Source organism: Platalea leucorodia, assembly GCF_965183815.1.
Source record: "Platalea leucorodia genome assembly, chromosome: 10".
NCBI lineage: Eukaryota > Metazoa > Chordata > Aves > Pelecaniformes > Threskiornithidae > Platalea > Platalea leucorodia.
Window position 1 is genome coordinate 23,757,599 of NC_138832.1, and position 17,821 is coordinate 23,775,419.

At 53.9% G+C, this 17,821-nt stretch overlaps 1 protein-coding gene and 1 long non-coding RNA gene across 3 annotated transcripts in view; both read left to right on the top strand.

The window, feature by feature from the left end:
• The first annotated feature begins 488 nt into the window (after positions 1-488).
• LOC309595983 lies at positions 489-9,684 on the top strand. 2 transcript variants are annotated; one of them, XR_014229422.1, is made up of 5 exons: positions 489-1,131; positions 1,829-1,911; positions 4,524-4,897; positions 5,074-5,214; positions 5,820-9,684. It is a non-coding gene; the product is annotated as an uncharacterized lncRNA (long non-coding RNA). The 2 variants fall into 2 exon arrangements; XR_014229423.1 differs by having other exon boundaries at positions 4,524-4,820.
• A 2,771-nt stretch (positions 9,685-12,455) lies between these two features.
• Positions 12,456-17,821, top strand: part of LOC309595713 (ras-related GTP-binding protein A-like) — a 14,165-nt gene continuing 8,799 nt past the window's right edge. Inside the window, exons 1-5 of the mRNA XM_082322971.1 lie at positions 12,456-12,479; positions 13,389-13,422; positions 15,622-15,721; positions 16,732-16,798; positions 17,436-17,498. Coding sequence (XP_082179097.1) covers positions 13,396-13,422; positions 15,622-15,721; positions 16,732-16,798; positions 17,436-17,498 — 257 coding nt within the window. The 5' untranslated portion in view covers positions 12,456-12,479; positions 13,389-13,395. The remainder of the gene's footprint in view (positions 12,480-13,388; positions 13,423-15,621; positions 15,722-16,731; positions 16,799-17,435; positions 17,499-17,821) is intronic.

The following is a 17,821-nucleotide window of genomic DNA, read 5'->3' on the forward strand; positions in this document are numbered from 1 at the left end:
TCCAGCCCGTTTTTAACGCAGCGCAGAGTGCGCTTATCCAAGCCGTGAGCAGCCGCAGCGGGGGCAGGCTCCGGGGGTGGCCGGGGCCCCGGGAGCGGGGCCTGCGGACAGGGCCGGGTGCGCGGGGCCGGGCTCCCGGCTGCGGCTCCGTGACCGCGCCCCGGGCGGGGGGCGGCGGGCCGCCGTGCCAGCAGGGGGCGCTAGGGCGCCGCCCCCTCACGCATGCGCCCTGCGCGCCTTGCGGCCGCACTCCGCTGTCCCCGGGCCCGCGGGGCGGCACCGGCCCCCGGCCTCAGAGACGGCGGCGGGGCGCAGGGGCGGGGCGCAGGGGCGGCGCTGCCCCTCCCCGGGCACCGGGAGCGGCGCAGCCCCGCCCGGCCCTGGGGAAGGCAATGGCGGCCGGGTTGCGCATGCCCTCTGCAGCCGGCGGCGCGCTGATGACGTCGCTACCGGAAGCGCCGCGCCGCGATTTCCGGCGGGCGGTTCCGCCGTCTGTCAGCGGGGCTTGGGACCGCCGAGCACCGGCCTCCGCCGAGCACCGGCCTCCGCGGGCGGCTCGGGGCCGGCCCCGGGGGCGGTGGGAGCGACCCGCGTTTGTGCGGGGCCTGCGGGGAGCTGGGGGCGGCTGTGCCGCGCTCCCCGGGGCGGCGGGCGGTGCTGGAGCCCGGCCCGGCCCGGCCGGCGCAAATCCGCCCACAAATATTTTTTTCCCGCTTTAAAGACTGCTGTGAGGTTTTGTTTGACCTTCAGAGCGCCCGTGCTTCCGTACCGTGAGGTGTAACGGGAAGTTGTCCCGTGGTTTCTGAGACGCGGGGCGGTGCTGACCCCTTTTGCTCGGGGGAAGGCGACGTTTCTACTTAAAATCAGTTTTTCCCAAAGTTTGCGTAGTCACCGGCGGGTTTCTACGAGAAAAACCCACTTGTAAGAAGGGGCTGGGTGAGCACCTGTCAGTGCTGAGCCCCAAAGCCTGGCTTCAGCCGCTGCCTTGCCCCGGGCCGCGGGGCTGACCCGCGGGCCTGCCTTCAGCGGCGTCCCCGGCGCGGATTTTCTCCTGGTGCGGCCGAGTTTCGCATCCAGCTCGCCCCAACGCCACGCGTCGTCACGTCGCTGCGGCTCCCTGCCGCCAGAAAGGTGCGTGCGCGTAAATGATGTCATCTCGGGCTGGTGCTGCAGCTCTTTACGTTGTATTTCGTCACGGCAACAGCAGCCTGTTCTCTGGCATCAACGTGTTCCGTTTAAAGAGCTGCCATCGCTTTTTCCGTCTGCGTATTTTACATATTGTTCTTTTTGCAGGAATACTCTGTATGTTCCCTCCCATCCTTCTCCCCAGTTTTATAGAATTTTACAACCTCTAATTACAACAAACAGCTGCGTAAAGCAGCGATTAAAGTCAAACGAAGCGCCTCATCATGTGGCCGTGGCCCTTCGGAAGAGAAACAAACACCCTGGGGTGGGTTGCGATCTTTCTGGGGTGGCGCCGGGGAAATCCTAATGAAATCTCGCATTTTTCAACTTGTTCCTACAAATTAATTACTGTGAAAGCTCAGCTTCAAACTAAGAAAAAAGTTCTCTCGCTTCTAACGAGAGGGAGCTGACAGCAGGTTCTGTAAAACTTTCCGTGTGGTTTCACATCTGTAATTTTGTTAGCTTTTTCTCACAATTGTAGTCCTTTCCCTCGCTCGTATTGCACGTAGAAATCTCTATCTGTACTTACAGCAATGTCCAGTACATACATGGGCCGTTATTTGATAAACAAGTAAGATTCTTTTTATTTGTAAAGTGATTTTATTTCTTTTTTTCTTTTGGTGCTGTCACTGTTCCTCGCCAGAATTGTTGCATCGGGTTGTAGAAGGGCTGAAGAAAAGGTGCGTGCGGTCACAGCTGCTGCCCAAAGATGAAACGGAATTCCTGGTAAGTGGGATTTTGGGAGGCCGGGGATGCGGGGGGGTTACGTCTCACAAAAGATGTTTGCGTGCAGACAAAAGGTGTTGCTTAGCCGGTCGGGGTTTTGAGGGGTTTGTGTCTTTTTGGAGGGGGCGCGCTGCCTCGTGAATTACTGCCAGAAAGATTTCAGCGCTAGAAAATTTACGGGCATTTCGGTTACTGTGCCGGTGCATTTTGTAGTTGAATCCCGCTGACATCGCAGCCGTGACAGTGTTGTCCCTGTGTTTCCCCAGAAGCTTGGCACCACCATGTTTCAGCCCGCGTTTCCCCACCCTCAGTAGTTTTAAGACGTTTAGGACAGAATTAACACGATTTCTGATTTCAGGGGCGTCTTTGCCTTGTTTTGTCTAATGTTTAATGTTCGTTTTTCTCCTTCCCTGTGGATTTTGTTGCAGAGTGGGGGTAGAGGAGACGCTGGTGGGCTCGGGGTGCAATACCGAATGCGGGAGGCGTCTGGTGAGCGCGGCGAGTTCAGGCGTTGTGTTTTGTTGGGTCCCTTGCTCGCAGCACAGCTTTTATTTTTTTGGAACACGTGGCCTGTGTGTTGCCCTGCTTCCCTGAAGCGTTTTCTTTGCAGGCCACAGCTGTCCCGGCCTCGCAGGCTGAGTAAAAGCCGATTCTAACAGCGAAGTAAAACCATAAGCAACAGCGAGTGGAAATGGGGAGCGAGGAGTTCCACCAGCTGCAGTAACAGCTTTGTGAAATTCCTTGGAGGAGTGGTCCTGGAGGGGCGTCAACCAAAAGGCTCTGCCCTACGAATTCCTGCTAAAGAACGAAAATGTTGTATTAAGCTAATCTTTTGGAAGGTGTAAATGCTTAAAGATGTTGGGTCTCCCGAGGTGAAAGAGATTGTTGGAGCACGTGAGGTCGTCTTTTTCGCTTGAAAGAAGAGCTAAAATAACGTGAAGGGAATTTGTCTTCGCCAGCGTAGCTTGCAGGGCCGTCCGAGGGGCAGTTACACGATAGCTGTCTTGGCCTTCAGGAGGGGTGAGTGGAAGCCTCACCACTTCTGGGCTAAAACCCTCAGTTGAGGGAAAGCACGTAAAAGAGGCTGAAGTTGTGCTGGTGCCAGCTGTGACTTCACCAGAACAGATCTAGTTGAGGAGCGTGGGGGAGGCGGCTGCTGAGGTGTTTCGGGCTGCGGTTCGGTTTGCGTTCCAGAGCTCAGAGGCAGCAGCAGGAGAGGGGGAGTCACTCGAGTGGCCGTGGGGAAACCCTGGCCAGAGTCACCTTTAACGCGCAGAAGCTGGCGGTGGCCTGACCCACAGGGCTGCGATCACCCTGGAAAAGGTCACTTGCTGGAGAAGCCTCCCTGGCTTCGCTGGGTAAACGCAAAGAGCTGCTTCAGGTTGTGGTTTATCCCTGGGGGCGCACGTTAGATGATCTTCCCCGCATCGCTGCCCGTATTTTTTGCCTGCTGTCTGGCACGTGCTGTTAGACTCATCCGATTTCCCAGGAGAGTTACATCGCGAGAGGAGGGATAACTCCTGTTCTTGCCCAGGAGTCAGAGTGTGAATATTGTACTGATTTAAAGCCAAATGCACGCCTGTGAGCTGAAGCAGAGGCGCTCGGCATCCCGGTTTGCGTTCCGAGCCCTGCAAGCTCATTAGCAGTTTGACTGCTTGCTCCGCGTAATCCTGACAGGTTTGAGAAAGGATTTGGTAATCGTTCTCTTCAAAGCGGAAGATAAGAAAGGAATGTTGCGGAAAACAGAAGTGTGATTACAGCCGGGAACGGGAGAAGAGCAAAGCCTTCGTATGGAGACAGACTGCATGACTTAAAAAGCAAAAGCAGTGTCTAGCTTTCAAAGTAAAGCTAAGAATAGAAGGGGAAATCTCAGCACGAAGCTGGAGGATACATCTTACAAGACTCTCTCCTGTGCAAACACGTCTAATCATTCATTGATTTTTCTCTTTTTTTTTTTCCCCTCCACATACTGCATGATCATTTTAGGTGATTGCAGATGAAACATAAACCAACAAAGCTGAAAAGTGGATTGCAGAGAGGCTACAAAGCGGTTTGATGTGAAAAGCAACAGAGGAATTCACAAGAAAGAGCCCTCCTTTTCTGTCAGCTTGGGCTTTATGCACAGTTATACGACACCCAGATATTCTTAGAAAACACTGAAGTAGTCGGTTTGGCAGGGCGTTAGCTCTGCCCTCCAGGCTGACCGGTGATACGAACTGGCCCTGCTGGAGGCGGATTTCGGGAACCCGCTGAGCCCAGCCCTGCGCTCGGTCGAGGGGACGGAATGAAGGCGCAGCTGAGCTACGCTGGCGCGCTGCTGCCGAAAGCTGTCGGGACCTTTCCAAAGTATTTTGCGTCTCCTTTTTGGTTTCTCATAATGTCCATGCGGCAAATCCCTTTGAGACTGTTAAACTTCAGTGTTATTTCATTCCAATTTAACAAGCACCATCTGTTATCAGCCTCTCAGGGCTGCCCGCGGTCACAGAACTACAAGTATTTAGAGACATGCACTTCAAAAAGCAGTGGGAGAGGGGTCAGTGAAACTCTGTCAGACTCTCTTAAATCTGTTTATCTCAAATTTGGTATTTTTTGCTTTCTTTGCTTCCTCATAGGGTGTCTGTCGCCTGCCAAATAAAGAAGCTGGAGCAGCCTTTCCACAGCAAACCCAACAAGCACACTAGATCTCCGCTACATCATGAGCGCTTGGTTGAAGATGTGCGTTCGGGTGTCTCCTCCCACGCACAGAACACGGTGTTTAACCGGTACCCAGCTCCTTTGTGTTGTAGCGAAGCCATCGTACAGCTGCCGATCTCAAAATGCCGTATCTCAGCTCACAACCACAGAACAGGCTCCTCGTGTCCACTTCCAGAATCGGGAGCTGCCTTATCGCGCTGCTGTGCTGCTTTGAGGTGAGCTGCGAGCAAGCCCGCTAGCCCCACAGCCGCTGCTTCAACGCCAGGGATTCGCAGGCCGAGGCACTTGCACGGTACTTTCCGTTGATACGCGTTGCGGCGTAGCGTCAGGCTTTTGGGAAAATAAACGTACAGAATTGTGAATCTGTGCGCTTCAGGGGCAGTAAATCGAGAAGAATGGCTGAATTCCAAATACCTTCTATTCATATTTGCCTTCCCTGTGGTTTTTTTTCTCTCCCTCTTGTTCCAGACTCACCCCCTGGAGAAAAGCATTACCGCAGCGTACCGTATTTCACAAGCGGTGATACCTTCAACGAGAACACAAGAATTCACGCTGTGGAAGTGGCCTTCGCAGTCACCGTGCCCGTGAGCCAGCCCCTGGGCCTGACGGGTCAGTTCACGCCTTTGTGTCGGGTGTTTTTTCTAGTTACATCCTCGGTGCGATCCTCTTCTTCAGTTCCTCTCTCAGTGTATTGGAAATGCCTCCGGTAATACCGTAGCTCACTGGAATGTTTCGTTGTCTCCTGGCCGAGGCTGGGTGCCGCTGGAGCAAGGAGAGGCAGCCTGTTTACCTCCAGGCAGCGCTGGCACAAAGAAATCGCCTCTTCAGCCCGCCTCGCCTGCTTGGGAGAGTTTTACTGTTAACCCACAGATGGGGTCTTCTGAAAGGCGGGGTGCTGCGCGCGGTGCGCTGTCTTCCCGTTCTTTTAAACGCGATTTATCGACGTCCTTCAGTTAGGTTGGGGGTAGGGGGAGGAGGGAGGGCTGGCTGGCTGTTTCTCTTGTTTTAAAATTGCAAATCGCTCCGAAGGTAGTCGGGTATGGTACTTCCTTCGGCATGGATAGTTATTAATACTTAAATACCTCTGTGCCTGTATGGAAGGTCTGTGGTTTCTGTGCAAATCCGTTCTACTTAGAGCAGTTTTTCTCAATCTTGGCAGCTCGGGGTGGTCCCAAGCCTCCGCCTTTTACATCTCCCCTTTAATGTACTTGCAGGCGATGCTGGGCGGCCCTTCCAGCGGAATGCGAAGACGGCGTCTTTGGCGACATCCACTGAAGCACCCGCAGCCACGGGACGAGAGCGAGCGCCTGCTTGCCTCCTAGCGACACTCGCGTAGTCTTCTCCGAACAGCCAGGCTTGAGCGCAGGCGTATATTCATTCCTTAAACATTGCAAGCAGCATACGGTACTGATGTTTTGAAGCGAGCCCGTGGCACCAGGATAGCATGTGAAAACTAAACCTTGTATTACCTCATTTTGCTGTCTGTCTCTTACATAAAAGCATTTAAAGCAGATGAAAACATTTAGCGTACTAAGAAAAACCTGCAGCGAAGGCAGTACGGTAGTCAGGCCCCTTGGAAGAAAGGATCCTGTCATTTGTGTGAGTGCTAAGTACAAGTTTTATCGGACAGCAGTGAATCACAGGCTTCCTTTTTACCCCGGGGAGCGGCAACTTCCCACTCTTAGACCAAATGTTTTGTCTTACGAAAGTTTTGGCAGCTCGGTTTGAAGAAGGTGGGTACTGACCGACAGTGACAATTCCGGGGAGTCGCTGATTTAATTCAGCGCGGTAGCTGCAGTAACGACGCCAGCCAAACAATTCATAGGTGATGAAGCTATTTTAGTCTTTTTTTTAACAGTAACAGCACTTAGGCTGTGATGACGATTAGAAAAGTCCAGATCTTTTTGGAACTGAGCAAGTCTTTCTAGCTTATTCCCTGTGCTACTGCGAAAGATGATCAGAGTACCGGCGTCTTCATGTTTCTGTCTCTGTGTGAACACCCCTTACAGCCTAATACAAAAACCGGGGCAGGCTGTCAGGAAAACCGTGTAGCTAGCTCTCTTTTGGCAATTTACTGCGTGTAACAGTCGTGAAAGTGAGAGGTTGAAAGTCCAAAGCAGTACGGTTGCTTGTTCAGGTTGCAGATTGTCTTATGAAGTGGTGGTGGTGTTTCGGTACAGTCCCTGAGCTGTGATTTCGATGGCTTTAGCGCCTTTTGGATTGGTCAAGGGGAGGTTTTGGCAGTCAAGCTTCTAGCATTAACAACTTGAGAATACAAGGTACAGAATCCACGTGGCAGAAGGCACTTCGTAAAGAACGATAGCTCAGATTAGGCGCTGGCAGTAAGTGAAAGCTGGGATTGTGCAGTTAAATTATAAATTTACGCAGTTCCAAAATTTGAGACAAGTTTCTCTCCTGTAAGAATATCAGGGAATTAGAAGGATTTTATCAAAATAATCTGACTTTGTACATTTTTCTTTGAAAATGTGCTTTAAAAATAGGGGAGGTGTACAGAAGGAAGGGGGTGGGGGAGAAAAAACTTATGTTATTCTACTCCTCCTTCAAAAACGAACAGAGCGCAGCTATCTAATAGCAGCAGCTTGTAAGTGTGATTGTGCAAAATCGTGTCTTGGGACTTTCCACCAGCTGCTAAGCAGCATGGTACTTTGCAAAACGTAAATTTGGCAGAGAGGCCTGCTCGTAGGCTGTTTCACAGCTAATCACGCCTTTCATTTTTTCTACTTAATTGGGACATGTAAGAGTTGAACAGGAGAAGTGAAGAGGTGAAATGCCTCTACATTCCCATGGCAAAGGTGGACCTTGGCCCGCTGTTACAGAACGCAACGTCGTTATCGCAGCTGCTGCTGAAATATGTTTTGCATGAATGTAAAATAAATACACCACAGAGTCAGACAAAGCGACACAGCTCTACGATTTCAGGTTCAAGGTCTGACGAGAGTGTTGCACTGGATGTTTGAAATGAGCAAATAGACAAAGATGTTTTCTTGAAGTTTTTCCTAATCTTAAATGGAGACGTGTAAAACCATTCTTCATGTCTGTGGTGGCTCTTAAAAGCCTTAAGTAATGGGGACAAAAAAAGGCTTAAAGCTCAAAAAAAAAGCTTAAAAGCCTGAAATCCTCTGGGGCAATCACTTCCATTCCAGCACTTAAATAGTTAAGGGTCATTTTGCCAGAGAGAAAAATGTTGGAAGTATTTTGACTGTGCAATTTCTGCTTTTTAAATTAAACTAATGATAATTCAGGTTACTTGCCTAAGGAGCAGGGAGAGGAATCTCCTAGCAGCCTACCAGCCCGTTACTTACCAAGAGGCTTCCCTAAGAAGCATCGCTAGCGCGGCCAGGGAGGTGATCGGTGCCGGTGGGGTGCCTGGAGTGCTGGGTCCAGCTCTGGGCTCCCCAGCCTGAGAAAGATGGGGACAGGCTGGCGAGAGTCCGGTGAAGGGCCACCGAGATGTGGAGATGGCCACCGAGACTCTTCAGAGCGGTGCCTAGTAAACCAAAAAGGAGCAGACACAAACTGAAATACAGAAATAGCCACTTGAAAACAAAACAAAAGAAACCAAAAACATAGCGAGGGTGATGAAGCGCTGCAACAGGATGCCCAGAAAGGCTGCGGAACGTCCTTGGAGATATTCAGAACCCAGGTGGTCAGTCCTGGACAGCCTGCTCGGGGTGACCGTCCTGCGAGCAGGGTGGGCAGCCTCGAGGTCCCTTCCAGCCTCAACAATCCTGCAGTAAGCACAGGGTTGTTGGGTGTTGTCCATCTTGGAAAGCGGTCTTTTCAGCTGCCATTTGCCATCTTTGGAAAATACTTCCGTGTGCTGCGTGGACACCTTTTATCCCACGTCCAAGAAACTAGTGTTACTGGCTCAACTTCCATTATATTTCATTGCACGTGTGTGGAAATCCTTGATTATAAAGGGGTTGTTTTCTGCCTCAACTGCCCATTCACTGGTTTAGAAGCAGCGTGCTTTTCTTCCCAGTAACGTATCTGCTAGCATCTTCCCTGCAGCGTTCATCCAGCTGAAACTGGCTGCAACAACTGCTGTAGCTTTTAAAACCATCAGGACATATGCCTTTAGCCTTCCAGTGCAGATTGTCTTTCAGGCAGTCAGCCAGCCCTGTCTTTCCTCTCTGCAGCCTTACGTACTCTCTAGCTGCATATTCTGTCCCCCGGCTCTCTGGAACGCTTTGCTTTACTTACGTACCTGTTTCCACGAGTAGGTAAGCAAATGCCTGAGGGCCTGCGCTTCTGGTCTTGTGCAGGAACCTGTTGGAGTACTGGCTGTGTAAGCAACGTAGCTGACAGCCTGTAGCTGTTGGGTGCTGCTGTGGAGAAGGGCGTTTCTCGAGCAGAAGGCAATCTGTTCTGTCCTCTAAGAAAGTGACTGCTCGCCTTCATTCAGTTGCTGTTACGGGGAATGTGGAATTACCCCGTTGTTCATAACGGGGTCTAGAAAGAACATTCTTGTCACACCTGATGATGCCGAGCTTCCGTTCACAGGCGTTGGTGCCAGGAACCACCTTTCCTTTAGTTACAAGAGGAAGGAAACACCTTCCCAAGTCAATACAGGGCCGTGGATGCGCTTCCAAGGCTGCGTACTGTCACAAGGAGGCATGCGAGAGCAGTTAATAGCCAAAGCGTTGCTGATGTATCGGGCAGGAGGAAGAGGAGCAGCACTGACCTTCCCTAGGGAGAACAGAGTCCTCCTGGGAGATTGTACACTAAATATTCTTGATGCTGCCTTTGTCCTGGTAGGCTGAAATTCTTTCTCTTAAGATGTATCACACGCTCACCCCTTTGAGATGTTCCCTTTGCTGTTTTGAGACCTTAAAAGAATCGTCTTGATTCTGGGATTGGGTTGTTCCTTTTGCGTTTGACCCATCCTCTTCAGCAGCCCGTTCTTCAGCCGGGGGAGCTGCTTCGGCCTCGCTACAGACTTCGGGTGCGGAAGGAGCAGTGGAGCTACAGCGTGGCGTTGGTGGAGGGCTTCATGTCGGTGTGCCTGTTCGGAGAAAATTAAAATTTCAGTACACAGAGAGGAAAAATAAACTATTCCATGCCTCCCCTTTCTGATACTCCCAAATATTTGGAGATCCATTCCTGCATAAGTTTTAAAGACAGAAGTCAATTCTTGGCAAAGATCACAGGTACTAGTTTTGATGTTAGACAGCCTTTTTTTCCTTTTTTTTTTTGGGGGGGGGGGGGCGACATCAAGCCTTAATCTAAAAGCTTCAGCTCATGAGGAATAAGCTAGGTAATTTTTATCAATTATTTTCAAAAAAGCACCTGATTTAAATATATAGAATTGTCTAATGTAGGCTTTTAAACAGCCAGTTATTTAATCTAGCAGCAACAGTCCTGCCCCTGAAGACGTCTAAGAGAAGCGACTGCAACACACTGCACCTCTTCCCGTGGTTAACCAGCCTTCTCCTGGTTAAGAGATTCATCTTTTGAGCTGCTGCAGGCATTCTTCCCTCCCAGAACTTCAGACTGCTCTGCTGGCTGTCTCCTCTGCTCTGTTTTTAGTTCCCTCTATCCCGTTTGATGGATAGACACCGAATGAGACGTTTGTTACAGGTGGTGTCCCGAGTTCCTCGAGGTAAATTCCTATTACCTTCATCTCCATTGCGAGGTGACCCCTCCTGCGGGGCTGAAGCTCTGGCCAAGCTGTTTTTTCTCCTTCCTTCTAAACCCTTTCAGTACGGCTGTTGCGTGGCCCGCTCTCTGTCCCCAGAGATGCTGTAGTACCATCAGACGCACAGCTCCAAGTTTTGTTCAGCTTGCAGCGCCCAGAAGCCCGGCCTGATTACCTCGTACATCTCTACCATTCCTAGAGTCATCCCAAACCTGACAGCTCTGATTTTAGAGCCCCTTTTAAGTCACGCCAAAAGGCAAGGAATATTTTGAGTAGATCGCATTACTGATTATCTTTGGGACAGAAATTCTGTTGCTTCGCTTCTCAAGAAGTTACCAACGAGTTGATTTTAATTCAATTCTTACAGAGCATCAGCATGGCACGTGTTGCTGTTTGAATAGCCTGTGGGAGTAAGGCAAATGCATTACAGAAATGGCAAGCTCGGCAAGGAAACTCAAATATTGACGAGGATTACGGGACCGTTCTTTGGTTTGTTAACAGTCGGGCCCTCTGTCAGCCTTTATGGGGGCACAGGGGGGTTTGCACCTGGACCGTGATCCGGCCCCTCAACCGGGGTTGACTGAAAGCGGAATTGATCTTCACTCTGATCCATCCTGAGCCCACGGAGCTACCGCGTCTGTACTTGTTCTGTAACTAAGATCAATCATTACTAATGCAGCCTACAGATTGACAGGTGACGGGGCTCTGAGGGGGGTCCCTGAGGTGACAGGGCTCTGAGGGGGGGTCCATGAGGTGACAGGGCTCTGAGGGGGGTCCATGAGGTGTTGGGGCTCTGAGGGGGGGGTCCCTGAGGTGACAGGGCTCTTAAGGGGGTCCCTGAGGTGTCGGGGCTCTGGAGGGGGGTCCCTGAGGTGTCGGGGCTCTGAGGGGGGGGTCCCTGAGGTGACAGGGCTCTGGAGGGGGGTCCCTGAGGTGTCGGGGCTCTGAGGGGGGTCCATGAGGTGACAGGGCTCTGAGGGGGGTCCCTGAGGTGTCGGGGCTCTGAGGGGGGTCCCTGAGGTGTCGGGGCTCTGGAGGGGGGTCCCTGAGGTGGCGGGGCTCCGGCTTCGTGGCCGCAGCAGCTCGGGGGCTGCCCGCAGAGCTGCCGAAGCCGAGATCTCTGTCAGCCCGGCAGAGCCGCAGCAGGCGGGCGGCGAGGCGCCCCTCCGCGTCCCCCAGCCTGGGGGTGCCCCAGGGGGGCCCTGCCCTCGCCGGCGAGCGGCTGCCCACCCCGGGCGCCTTCTGTCCGCGTACGGACACGTTAACGCAAAAGCTGTTGGACGTACCTGGCTTGTCAAGGAATTTCCCTTCGTAAATGACAGCCCTACACACTAATATATATATATATTATATATATGTATGTGATTTTATGTACGTATATCTGTAGCAGATTTTTGCTGCTCGAGTTGCCGTACAATACTATTTTCCTTGGACAATAGTCAGGACGGCTTAAAACACACCGTGGGACACAAGCAGTGATTTTCTTGCTTGTGTTAGAGAAAAAAAGCAATTAACTCCACGTTACTTGGTTAGGTGCTCTGTTCTCCAACTTGAACGTTTTAAACTCGGGTGGGAGACAGGGTTTGCAGCGGCAGAGCGCTTCCTACAGCTTCAGGAGACTCCTGGGGTGGAGATATTTGGCAAAAATCCGGTCCGAAAGAGTCAGGAGGGGACTGTGCGGAAAGGGGGAGGAAAAAGGAAAGAAAAAACGGAGGAAATTGGAGAGAAAGGCGGGCGGCGCTTCCCGTCCCGGGCAGAAAAAGAGGAAGCTTCCCATACCGGGAGTCGAACCCGGGCCGCCTGGGTGAAAACCAGGAATCCTAACCGCTAGACCATATGGGAGGCGCTGGGTGGTGTTTCCTCCGCCAGCCTCACAGCCCTGCCTGCCCGCACCCTCCCGCCGCTCCGGGCGGGCCCAGGCTCCGGCGGGCCCCGCTGGGCCGCCCCGCACGCACCGCCGCGGCCCCTGCCCGGCCCCGGCCGCCCCCGGCCGCCGCGCCCCGCTCCCTCCCGGCCGCCTCCACAAACCCCCTCCCGCCAGAGAGGGGCTGCCCACACCTAAGATGGCGCCCGGTGCTTCGCCGCCGCCCCGCCCCTTTCCCCTCTCCTCTCCCCGCCCGCCTCGCCGCCGCATCACATGACGGGAGGGGGCACGGGCGCGCGGGAGAGGGCGGGGTGAGCGCTCACGTGACCGGCGGCGGCTGCCGAGCGCTGGGTCTCGTGAGCGCCGCTGGGGGGGGCGGGGGGTCCCGGGCGCCGCGGCGGGAGCGGGCGAGGCCCCGGCGGGGCGGCGGGCTCACGCCAGGCCGCGGCTTTGAGGCCTACCCCGGAGCGGGGGGGTGGGGGGCGGCGCTCGGTCCCGCTGAGCTCCGCCGCCTCCGGCGGGCAGGCCGGCAGGCACCCCCGCCGCCGCCCGCGGGCACTGCCGAGCCGGCCCGGGAGGCGCCTGTCGCGGCTAGAGGTAGCGGGGGGCGGCGGGGCCCGGCGGCGCTGGCTGAGCCGCGGGGGGCGAAGCCGCTGTCGGGCCCGGTGGGGCTGGGGACAGCCGGGGGCGGGGGGGGGGGGGAGCGGGGCGGGGGAGGCACCGGCCCGGGGCGGGGGGGGGGGGGAGCGGGGCGGGGGAGGCACCGGCCCGGGGCGGGGGGGCGGGGGTCGGTGCGGGCCGGCCGCGGGGTGCGGGGAGATGCGACGCCGCCCGTGGGCTGCTTGGTGCGGGCTCCGGAGCATCCCGGGGGAAGGAGGGGGTAGGAGCAGGGGCTGCGGGTGAGGCCGGCCCTGGCTGCCGGGGGCGGGAGGGCGGCTCCGCGGTGTCCCCCGCTGCCTTCCAGCGCCGGCCGCGGTTATCCTGCTTGGGCCTGTTTCGGCCCTGTAATTACGGGAACGTTGTTCATCATGGGCGTGTTAGAGGGCTCTCTAACAGCGGGAGGCTTTTGCTAAAGTTTCCCCTCGCCGTCTGGAGCAGAAGCTGTCAAGTGCCTGGTGAGGTGGAGGCTGGGGGGATTATGTCAGCATGGGAGCGCTTCCCCTTTTGCACGGCGCTCCTGTGGGTGGGATTTGGATGTTGAAGCGAAGCCTGTAACTGGGGAAAGTAGAGCAATGTAAGAAGATGGTCTTCTCTCTGTAGGTGGGTGATGCCAAGCACAGCCATGAAGAAAAAGGTAAGAACTGAAAGGAGAATCCTTCGCAGTTGGGTTTTCCTTCCCCATCTGCTTTTGCTAACGTCGTTATGTGTTTGCCTCTGTACCTCGGTGCGTTCTTTGGCTGCCAGGTGCCTCCTAAGGCTCTCGGAGTCAGCAGACGCATCCTTTGCTTAAAGTGCTAGAAATTAAAATCAGGTTTGAGTTTATTTGCTGGCACGAGCGGCAGAGCAGGCTCGCCGCAGAGCCGTCCACGATAACTGCTGCGTGAGTGTTTCTGGTACGTGTTGCAAAACCCTCTGCTCGCTGCCTGCCTCCCGCGGCGCGAGGGAAGAGGATAAGCCCCGACCGGCTTCGTTGGCCCGTGGGGAGACCCCTCTGATGTGCGACAGAAACTTGCGCGGGGAGCCCGTAATGCACTGGGGGCTCCTGGGAGGCTGGAACTTAACACACGGGGAAGGAGTAGCGCTTCCAGTGAGAATTGGTGCATTCCAGCAGTAAGCGTGTTCAAAGTTGTTAAAGTGGCTACGTGGAGAATATACAGCTGTCTTTCTGTGGTGTGCTAGGATTGGGTTTCCCGCCCGGCCCTACGTGCTGGCGCCCGACCCCTTTGAAAGGCCTCCGCAGCCTAAACCTTGGGAATTGGGTTCACCTCGAGGCTGGCTTGGGCTGTGCCTTGCAGCTGTATTGGGTTTCTGCATGTGCTTTTTCTGCAGGTGGTCTGAAATAAGAGATGTTGGTGTTCTCTCTTGCTGCTCTGTGTGTAGCTCAGGGCGTAGCTTTCTGGGGGTTTGCTGTGCAGAGGCTGGTAGGTGTGACCTGACCAGCCTGCCTCTCTGAGGAAAAGCCCTCGTTGCCAAATCATCGAGGCCTGCGGTCAGCTGCTTTTTGGAAAGGGCGCTCGCCAGCCTGTGAGACGTTGCAGTCGCTCTCGGAAGGGTGACTTGTGCAAACAGGATGGTGCCGTTCTGCCTCCCCTGCTCTGCCCCGGAGCCTGGCGGTTGTCGCCGCGCGGTCGTGGAATGAGGCTGGGAGTCGGGCGAGCGCCTTCCCAGCTGGCGTTTGGCACTGGAGCGGGCTGGGCAGGCAGACTCGGGCCGGTTGCGCCTTCGTTAAACCTGTCCTTGATGATAGATTTTCAGAGCTGTTGCCAAAGGCTGAATTTGACTTTGTAACTGGAACTTGTTTAACAGCTGTTTTTGTGAGCAAGTCTGTGTTGGCTTTTACCTTTGGGGTTTTTTAATTTTTATTTTTAGATCACAATGTAGAGTCTTGCCCTGTGTGACTGTCTCCCCTCTTTCCCCCCTGCCCCAAATCATCCCTTAGTTTTGGGCTACCAGAGGTGTGACCTCTCCTTCGGCCTGATGATCTGCAAACAGGACTCTGGAGTCAAGTCTCCCCCTACACGATAGCCCGGTGCACTTGAACTGGGCTGTCGCATCTGCTTTTAACTCTTTGCTGGTCTTCTGACACCTGAAACTTGAAATGTAACTTGTATTTCAGTTCTGTCAGGGAAAACAAGGCACCGTTACGAGAAGGAAAAGAGCGAGATTAGGAGAGATGTAATGGGTGGAGAATACCTGTGCCGAGTGGGCAAGGGATTGCTTCCAGCCTGGTCTTACAGGCTTGAGATAAAGCTGTTCTTTCGTCTTGGCCAAGTCCTTTGCTGTCATCAGAAGCATCAAGCCTTCACCTCTGGTGCCAGGAAAGCGTGCGGGTGCAAGGGGCTGGGGACGGGGGAGGCTGCGGCAGCTTCGGGAGCAGCTCCCGCTCTTCCCCCGGTGCTGGTTCTGAACTCCACGAGTTCTCTGCCAGCGTGGGCTGGGAAAAGGGATTTCGGTGGATGGTGGCTGTGGGCTGGCTGCGCTTCCTTCTGGGTGGTAGGCAGCCGGCTGAAGGAACAGGAGCGTGGTGCCTGGAAGGCCCGAGATTCCCGAGGGGGTGGGGGACGTAGTTCAAGAATGCAAACAAGATGGAAAGGTTTTCAGTCTGACCACAATTCAGTGACCGTGGATAGCAAGGAGATGGGGACGTCTATCTCCCGCTTTCCCAGGCATGGTACTCTTCTTTGCCTCTCTTCTGATGCATTCACATCTGAAGTGTGTTGGTCCTGTGTTTTGGTGGCTTCGGCAGGGTGATGTTAACCCCGAGGGAGCCGTGAAGGACCTGGTGCTCTGTGGTGGTGAATTCTTTTTTCTTTTTTTTTTTTTTCCTTCCCAGGTGCTGCTGATGGGTAAAAGTGGGTCTGGGAAGACCAGCATGAGGTCCATTATCTTTGCAAACTACATCGCCAGGGACACGCGGCGCCTGGGTGCCACAAGTAAGCCTTCTCTTCTTTGAACTGCACGTTCTCGGGGCTCAAACCCCCTTCATTAAAGGGGCGAGGCTGTTCCCTCCAGCGATCCCTGCCTCTCCTCTGCTCCGGAGTAGGTGGGTGTCTGCCGATCCTCCCAGCTGCCACGCCTGACAGGGCGCTTCCCTCCTGGGTTCAGCTGAGGGCAAGTAGGAAGCTGGAGTGAAAGGGAAGGCAGCTCAGGGTTCAGTTTTGCTGCTTTATAGTCAAACTTTTATCCTTTACTCTCCTTTTTTGGTCAGGAGGCAGCCTTTGCTGCTGCTACCCCGGTTATTAGAGGAGTGTTTGAGCTTCCTCATGGTCCTACTTGCTGGTGATGCTTTCCCGATCACTAGTGCAGCTGGAGACGCAGTGATCTTGCTGTGCACCCGTGGTTTTGGCAGGATGATGCACTAGGCTTAATTAATGTCTTCTGCCTCTTTTTTTTGTTGTTGTTTTGGGTTTTTTCCCGCCTCCAAAGCCACCGATCTGAAAAAGCAATAAGTGATTCCTCTGAAACAGGGGTACGAATTGTCAGGATCTAACGCTCCTCACTGGGAAGTGCCTGTGAGGACTTAACGTCACGGATTGGTGTACGCTTCCTCTTTGCCATCAGTTTGGCCTGTTTATAAAGTTTACATTCTTTGTGTTACTGATTCATTTTTAAGGTTTGCTTAAGGCCTTGCAGAGTGTGCTGGAACTAACATCATTCCTAAAATATCGCAAAGATCAGAGAACACGTTGTTAAAGGGGAACCACCTGATGTGCTTCTCGGGAGAATAGTGTCCTGGGTAGAGAGTAGGAAGGTGTGAGTTACTCTGGGAACTGTCTTTTTCCCTGGTGCCTTCAGCTACAGATTTACGTACAGCAATGGTGTTTAGATGGGATTTTACAAATTGTGGGCTGTGCTGTGAAGAACGGCATTTTCGGCTGCCCGAGGAGGTAGCTCTGATCTGGGTGTGTGGTACAGTCGGTAAACTCCTGTTGTCTCTTTCCAGTTGATGTGGAGCACTCCCACGTTAGATTTCTAGGAAACCTGGTATTAAACCTCTGGGACTGCGGAGGGTAGGTACTGTTTATTCCTTTGCTTTTGAAACCGTTGGGGGTTCGCTCTGGGGAATAAGGCTGGGGAGGTAACAGAGCGGAGGTCCTCCTGCCCCGCAGGGATGAGTATGCTGCTTGTGAATGAAGGGGACAGAACAGGCGTTGTGCGCGCGCTGTAAAACTGGTGAGACAGCTCTGGAAAGAATGGATGCCACATCTTAGGCTTGTGGGTGGAAGCGGTTGGCAGGATTACACCGTCTTTTGAGTTATCCCTATGTAAAAGGAGCAGTGCGTAGGTCCACCCTTCCCTTGCTGGCTGCTTGCTGCTGCTGGCAAAAAGCCTGAACCCCTCACCTGGACTTTCTCCTGAGGTGGTGGGAGGTGGTGCTGGTTTCAGAATTGCTTTTCGCCAGCTCGATCCAAACAGGGTGTGTGCTGGGAAACGATGCTGAAGGTCGACAGTGATCCCATGGCTCCTGGAAGCAGCTTTTTGAAGAACGCTCTCCCGTTGGCAGAGCCTCAGCAGAGCTGTCCAACTCTGCTAAGCTTCGTCAGCTCTCGTGCCCTCACGCACTGTCTGAGCCATATTCAGCAAAAGTTAAAGGAGATTCAGATCCTGCAATAAGAGGCTACACTGATGGTTTTGGTTATATTTTAGCTTCTGCTGCTGTGGCTTTTTTATATGCAACTCTCCAAAAGCCAGTCTGGGTCCAGAAGCACCGTAGCTCCGTTTGCACAGGACACTGAGCAGCCAGCTGTGACCTGAGGGAAGCTTCAGCTTCCTGGGAGACTGGTGAGCAGATGCTCTTCGGGAGCATCCAACTTTGCTCCGTTGGAAATGCTTAGGGAGCCTTATGTCGTGGGGAATTGAGGCACCTGTGGGGCTCTTGTCTGGACTCCTGTGATGGGGTCTCTAGCTCAAACGCAAACCTCGCCTTTCTAGCAGGAGGTGTTTTACACGTAGCACCTTTCCTGACGATGCGAAGCGAGACCTGGATGCTCTAATGGGAGTCTCCTTGCTTTGTTGCTCTGCTCCTTCTCAGA